The 7,737-nt window shown below is 34.5% G+C and overlaps 1 protein-coding gene across 1 annotated transcript; it reads right to left on the reverse strand.

Moving 5' to 3' along the window:
• Positions 1–784: 784 nt before the first annotated feature.
• Positions 785–4,193, reverse strand: LOC112513014 (vicilin-like seed storage protein At2g18540). The gene is made up of 5 exons (XM_025119137.1): positions 3,869–4,193; positions 3,588–3,775; positions 3,405–3,488; positions 2,285–2,626; positions 785–2,203 (listed from the first exon to the last, which is right to left on the reverse strand). The coding sequence occupies exons 1-5, from the start codon at positions 4,191–4,193 to the stop codon at positions 785–787; spliced, it is 2,358 nt and encodes a 785-aa protein (XP_024974905.1).
• Positions 4,194–7,737: the final 3,544 nt, after the last annotated feature.

Below are 7,737 nucleotides of genomic sequence, written 5' to 3' on the forward strand. Positions count from 1 at the left end.
TATATTTAAAATGAGATATTTATCTTCTATTTGATTATGTTTATCTGCAGTTAGTTACACGAAATAAAAAATAAAGCTTTAATAAGTTGTACTTACGCATAACTTACTTGTAATCTTGAATTTTAAGTAATATGCATCAATAAACAATACTTCATGCATAAAAAATGGTTTTTAAGAGTTTTTGTTAAATGCTTTATAATATAGTATAGTTGTAGTTTATCCATAAATCGACACAATTGACTTTTTCCCATGTCAAACTGTATAGACTTTTCCTAGTTAAGACCGCCAACTCATCCACTAGTGTATTTCTGCGTCTCTTTTAACTCTATGAATCACCATTTTTGTATGATATGAAAGCAAGCAAATGACTCATTTGGGACACAAACTTATCCTTTCAGTTAAGTACAGTACTGTTAACTGGGAATTAAGTTGGTCTTCATCTCCTTCCCATGATATAATAAATGCAATCATGTTAGGTGTTCAGATAAGTCACAAATCCATGCAACTGTATGATCTTAAAGCTACCTGCTAGCTATTGGCTATTAGATGGAAATGGAAATGGAAGCAGCAATTGGTTTTTTGTGTTTTTTTATTTTTTATTAACATCGATATCCAACCGGTTATGCTATGCGAGGGTGTAGCAAAAATATGTTCCAAAAACCACCAATTAATTCATGTTATCTACTACAAACATAATTAAACAAGTAAAGTAAGATGCATGTATTATTCCTCATAATCACACACTTGCAAAATGAACCAAACCTTCTGCTGCTTCCAACCTAAATCAATTTTCATACCTTCCTCTACCCTGCCATCCTCCTCCTCCTCCTCCTCGTTCGGATGCTGCCTCCGCTTCCCTCTGCCTCCTCGCCATCTCTTCTTCTTTCCTTCTACTCGCATCTCCTTCCCATTCCGCTGCCCCGCCACCGCCACCGCCACCATGCTGATGCCTAGCTGCCTCCTCCTCCCGTTTTCTCTTGGCTTCCTCTTCTTGCTGTCGCTGCCACTGCTTCGCTGCCTCCTCCTCCCGTTTTCGCTTGGCTTCCTCTTCTTGCTGTCGCTGCCACTGCTTAGCTGCCTCCTCTTCTTTCTGTCTCCTAGCCGCCTCTTCTTTCCATCTCCTAGCGGCCTCCTCCTCTTCCTGTTGCCTAGCAGCCGCCTCCTCCCTTTTTCTTGCCGCTTCCTCCTGTTTTCTCTTGGCCTCCTCTTCTTGCTGTCGTTGCCACTGCTTAGCTGCCTCCGTCTCTTGTTTTCTCTTGGCTTCCTCTTCTTGTTGTCGCTGCCACTGCTTAGCTGCCTCCTCTTCTTTCTGTCTCCTAGCAGCTTCTTCTTCCCGTTGCCTAGCGGCCTCCTCCTCCCTTTTTCTTGCCGCTTCCTCCTGTTTTCTCTTGGCCGCCTCCTCTTGCTGTTGTTGCCACTGCTTAGCTGCCTCCTCTTCTCGTTTTCTCTTTGCCTCCTCTTCTTCTTTCCATCTCCTAGCAGCTTCTTCTTCCCGTTGCCTAGCGGCTGCCTCCTCCTCCTGCCGCCGTGCTTCCTCCTCCCTCTTCCGTGCTTCCTCCTCCTGCCGCCGTGCTTCCTCCTCCCTCTTTCGTGCTTCCTCCTCCTCCTCTTTTTTCCTTTTCTCCTCCTCCTGCCGCCGTGCTTCCTCCTCTTCCCTCTTTCGTGCTTCCTCCTCCTCTTTTTTCCTTTTCTCCTCCTCCTGCCGCTTAGCTTCCTCCTCTTCCTTCTTCCTTTCTACCTCCTCCTCCCGCTTCCTTGCTTCCTCTCTCTCTCTTGCAATCTCTTCATCCACCAACCTTTCTTCTTCTTCGGCACAAGAAACGCATTCAAGGATGATCGCTTCTCTTTGAGCCGACAAAACCTGATCCATCGTCGTGTTGCTCACGCCAAGAGATGCCGCCAACACCTCCTTATCCAACGCCTGCAAAACCGACGCCTTACCCACTAAAAACTGCGGGTGGTTCTTCTTTTGCGTCGTCGTGAATCCCACGAAAATCAACGACTCGTTGTTGAACGACATTTGAGCCATCGGATGGTATCTTGGCACCACAAATGTATCGCCTTCTTCAACCTTAAACCTCGAGTTTTTACACTCCGTTCCATTTGTAGCACTGGGACACACCACATTAACCATCCCTCGTCCACGCAAAACCACTGCTATTTCCGCCGTCGTTGGGTTCCAATGAGGTCCCATCATTGCCGCCTAACACCACCACAAAACCACCGTAAACAACTGGGAATTGGATCAACAACTAAACAATACTAAAAGTTCTTGATAACTAACCTTGGTAAGATTGACCATGAAAACGCCAAAATTGGAGTCGTTCAGTGCATCCAATTGCTCGCTTGTAACAACGAGACTCCACCCGTTACAATTCTCAACATCATGCTTAGCATCGAATACATTATACGGCTTCTCTTTATCGTCTTCTTTCTTATCTTTTTCATCTTTCTTATCCTTTTCTTTCTTCTTACTGAGATTGAGCACGCCATTGATGTTCATACGACCTCCAAGTAAAGCTCTCATGATTCCATAATGAACCTTCAACTTCACTGTTTCTGCAACTCCATGAACAATGGCTTGTCTTTCTCCTTGTTTTAGCTCTTCTATCACTTCCTCCTTAACCTAAATCACATTTATCGAATATGTGATTCCGCAAAAGTTTTGATTGTTTCCTAGTATAATAAAGTATTGATCATAACAAATAATCCCTAAGTCATCTTTCATGATAAATGAACTCTCATCATTTTAATAAATATCTCAATTATTTGGGTTATATTGATTATAAAAATATGATGGGTTGCATTTGAATCATCTTCTATACATACATATATATATATAGAGAGAGAGGGATTCATTCAAAGAAAGAACCGATTAGTTTGTGGTAACTGTGAGATCCAATCTCAATCACAAATCAACTGATAAATTAAGAAATTAATAATTACGGTAATTTGAGTTAAAATTATAATTAGAGGACAATTTAGGTATTTTTAAAAAACTCCTCTCTCCTCTCTTATCTCTCCGACCTCCAATCTCCAGCCTCCGGTGAATATTAATCCGGCAGGTACCAAGTAATCACAAAGATACACAATATGATACCCATTGTGATACCAACTCAAACCTTAAAAATAAAGATACACAATGTGATACTCATTGTGATACACTGAGTTACCGATTATGATACACTGTGATACCGATTTCACCGAAGGCCAGGGATTAAAGGTTGGAGAGATGAGAGTTTTTTAAAAATACCTAATATGCCCTTTAATTATAATTTTAACTCAAACTACTATAATTATTAATTTTCTAATTTATCCGTTGATTTGTGGACCTCACAATTACCACAAACTAATCAGTTCTCATTTGATTAATATCAAAGCCCTATATAGGGAGTGAATTTTACATTGAGTGCAGCTTGAAGGATTTTGCTGTCGAACCCCAGCACCAAATCTCTAACGCTGGAGTATGCTCCCGATGATGATCCTTCCTACATTATGATATGCACAATCAACAGATGTTAAAGACTTATGATCATGAAAATGTCGTATCAATTTCTATCTGGGTATTTAAGTTTGCGTGATCATACTAATAGCTCCTCCTTCGAATCGGAAAAAATGGCGTTAATCCGAAGTTTCTGGCGATCGAATTCTAAGTTGTTCTGTAAGTAAAAGAAAGATCCGCTACGAAGCCTGTAAACATCTCCGGCCTGCAAATTCACTTGCCGGAGTTCACCGTAATCTTGCTCGACACCGGTCCAACTCAAAGTTCCATTCCCTAATTGTGATCCATTTGAGAAGTTTTACAGTACAACTAATCAATGCATGATTATGATGGGAGAATGATAAAATTAGCAGTGAAGGGTTGTACCTGAATCGACGAAGAACACCATATCGGAATGGAGATGAACAGGAAGGAAAAGAGAGCCAGGTTCCATGGTGATGAACTGAAGATGGTAGAATCCGTCTTTACCATCACTCATTTTAACGGCTGTGATCTCACCAAACGCCGACGACGCCACCAGCCACCGCTGATCCCTCTTGACCAACGTCCCATGCATTGCCGTCGCCGGCACCGGAAAATAACCGCCACCGCCTTCTTTTACATCTCCACCACCACCACCCAAAGCAGAAGTGGGGTTGGGAAACGAGAGATAGAAAAGGAGAACATGGATTAGGAGCCAAATTGTAGCCATTTTCTTGAAATTGAAGCAAGAATTGTGAGTTTAATGGTGTTAAGTGGGTGGTGGATGGGGGTTTGATTTATCGGAGTAGGAGAGTGATGTGGCAGTGGGTGTTGGACACGTGGGCGATGAGTAGGCTACGTGGCGGATGGTTTATTTGACCGTCTTCTTCTTGTTCACATCCGTGAGTCGTGAACTTGTATATATCGTTCTGTTTTTATTTATTTATTTTGGTATTTATTTAATTTAAAGGTTTCATTTAAATTATTATAATTTTGAGAATTTTTACGTAATCTATTATTTTATATAATTTTTTTTATCTAGATATAGTATCGGTTCACAATGTGAAACTTTTTTTTATGTGTATTTTGTGTTTCATAAGCATTCTAAAAAGTTTCACATTGTAAATCGAATACGTATCAAATAAAGACATTTTGAAACAAATATATGTTAATCAATAATATTCTAAATTTAATTGAATTTAATTTTATTTGGTTGGTATATTAAAGTTTGTTGTTTCAAAAAGTTTATATGTAAAATGAGAAAGTAAATAAAATAATTTAGGTTAAAATTTATGTATTTATATATTAGCAACGGAAGTTAAATTTGATTGGTGGCATGTTGGTTCATTCCATCGGAATCATGAATGTATTCTTTTTTTACATCGAGTCATTTAATAAAAAAATTGCAAGACTTTCAAATTTAAATTTACCAAATCTATAGAGGGAGAGAAACGTTTAAATAAAAACTACTTAATTTGTATAAACTGTGAAAATCTCATTCAATCAATCATAATTTTTTATTTTGTTTATTTTTTTTGGTAATTATGAGAGGTTGATTAACCATTTTATTGTAGAGAGTGTTAATTATGGATATTATTATCTTCATTATTTTAATTTTAGAAAAATACATGAAACGATTTCATTAAAATTTCATTAAATATTATATGAAACAAATTCACCAAAAAAAGTATTATATGAAACAATTTTTATAAGATTAAACAATTTCATGAAAAAATCTCATAAGATTAAACAATGAAATCGGCGTATGAAGGTGGTTTTTACGGTTTGTACAAATGCGGGTGGTTTTCATTTGATCGCTCCTCTATATATATATATATATATATATATATATATATATTAAAAGAAAAACTAAGAGTATTGATGTGACATTATTAGAATTGAGTATTGAGGTGTTGGTGAATTGTGGTTGAGTTTGAGATATCTCACATTGGTGAGAGATTGAAAGATTGAAATAAAAATATGTGTATAAGAAAGAAGGATGAGATCAATTATGCTAACTGTTGAGGTTGAGTTTGAGATATCTCACATTGGTGAGAGATTGAAATATTGGAATAAGGAGGTGTGTATAAGAAAGAAGATGAGATTCATTGTGTCAACTCATAATACTTGACTCATAAAGTTATCTTACTTGAATGACCATATTTTTATAAAACAAATCATATCTATATTTATACTGTATTATAAAACATTTGACAAAAACTCTTAAAAACTATTTTTTATGCATGAATTATTGTTTATTGATGCATATTACTTAAAATTTAAAAGTACAAGTAATTTTGCATAAGTACAACTTATTAAAGTTTTATTTTTAAATTCATGTAACTAACTGCAGATAAATATGATCAAATACATGATAAACATCCATTTTAAATATAAAAAATCTAAAATATAATTAAGATAATCATTGAGCTATAAAAGAATGTTTAATTATTATATTTATAAAAAATATATTATTAAACCAAAAACAAATTACTTTGTTATTATATCTAGATTAAATAATAATTAAAAATTGAATTAAAAAAGATACACAAAAAAAACGAGAACTATTAAATAGTTAATTTGATATTAATATTAATTTATTTTTTTCAAATTTTTATACTATCGTCACATTTATATCTCATTCAAAAATAAAAACATTATTGCTTTTTCAAAACCACATAAAATCATATTATATCAATAGAGACAGAATAAGAACTAAGCATTAAAATGAAATTTTATCTCGCTGCATTGCGCGAGTACCCATCTAGTTATATAAAAATAAAAATGAATTATGTTTACAATCATCAATATATATATATATATACACACACACACACACATACACACATGTATATTTAAATAAGAACCAGAAGGTAATTAGGTGTGTCATGAGAATTGGATATTGAAGTGTTAATGAATTATGGTTGAGTTTGAGATATCTTACTTTGATGAGAGATTGAATTAATATATATATATATATATATATATATATATTAAAGGAAAACCCAAGAGGTATTGAGATGACATCATGAAAATTGAATGTTGAGGTGTTGGTGAATTGTGGTTGAGTTTGAGATATCCGACATTGATGAGAAATTGAAAGATTGAGATAAGAATATGTATATAAGAAAGAAAATGAGATTCATTGTGTCAACTCAAGAGCTTGACTCATAAGATTATCTTGTTTGAATGACCATATTTTTGCAAAACAAATCTTATTATATTAACATAAGAACGAGGAGGTAATTAGGTGTGTCATCAGAATTGGGTATTGAAGTGTTAGTGAATTGTGGTTGATTTTGAGATACCTCACTTTGATGAGAGATTGAATCATCAATATATATAAGAAAAATTCAAGAGATATTGAGGTGGCATCATGAGAATTGAGTATTGAGGTGTTGGTGAATTGTAATTGAGTTTGAGATATCTCAAATTGGTGAGAAATTGAAAGATTGAGATAAGGATGTGTGCATAAGAAAGAAGATGAGATTCATTATGTCAACTCAAGGGGCTTGACTTATAAGGTTATCTTATTTGGATGACCCTATTTTTGTAAAACAAATCTTATTATATAAAAATAAAAAAGAATTGTGTTTATATACATATACATATATATATATATATATATATATAAAAGAAGTACCAAAAAGTATTGAGGTGATAACACGTGAATTTAGTATTTAGATGTTGGTGAAAGAGTAAAAGATTGGAATAATGAGGTGTATATAAGAAAGAAAGATGAGATTCATTGTTTCACTCATGAGGTTGATCCATCAATAATCAATATACATATATATGCATATATATATATATATGTATATATAAGAAGAACCAAGAGATATTGAGGTGACATCATGAGAATTGAGTATTGAGGTGTTGGTGAATTATAATAGAGTTTGAGATATCAAATATTGGTGAGAGATTAAAAGATTGGGATAAGAAGGTGTACATAAGAAACAAGGACCAGATTCATTGTGTCAATTCAAGGGATGTTGAAATCAAAGCTAACCAAATAGTAAAATTATAGTGTAAAATACAAAGTTGAAAACAAATTATCCATTTCACAAAAATATCAATCATCTTGAATAAGATTGAGTTTTATCATCCCACATTGATGAAAAGATGGTAATTTGAAAGAAGATGAATGATATATAAAGAAGCAATTGATGCTTTGAAATCTATAACCGTATGTGGAATCAAAACCAACCAAATGATAAAATTATAGTGCAAAACACAGTTAAAATATCATGCAAAACACAAAGTTAAAAATAAAT

Source organism: Cynara cardunculus, assembly GCF_001531365.2.
Source record: "Cynara cardunculus var. scolymus isolate 2C chromosome LG 5, CcrdV1, whole genome shotgun sequence".
NCBI classification, from domain to species: Eukaryota; Viridiplantae; Streptophyta; class Magnoliopsida; order Asterales; family Asteraceae; genus Cynara; species Cynara cardunculus.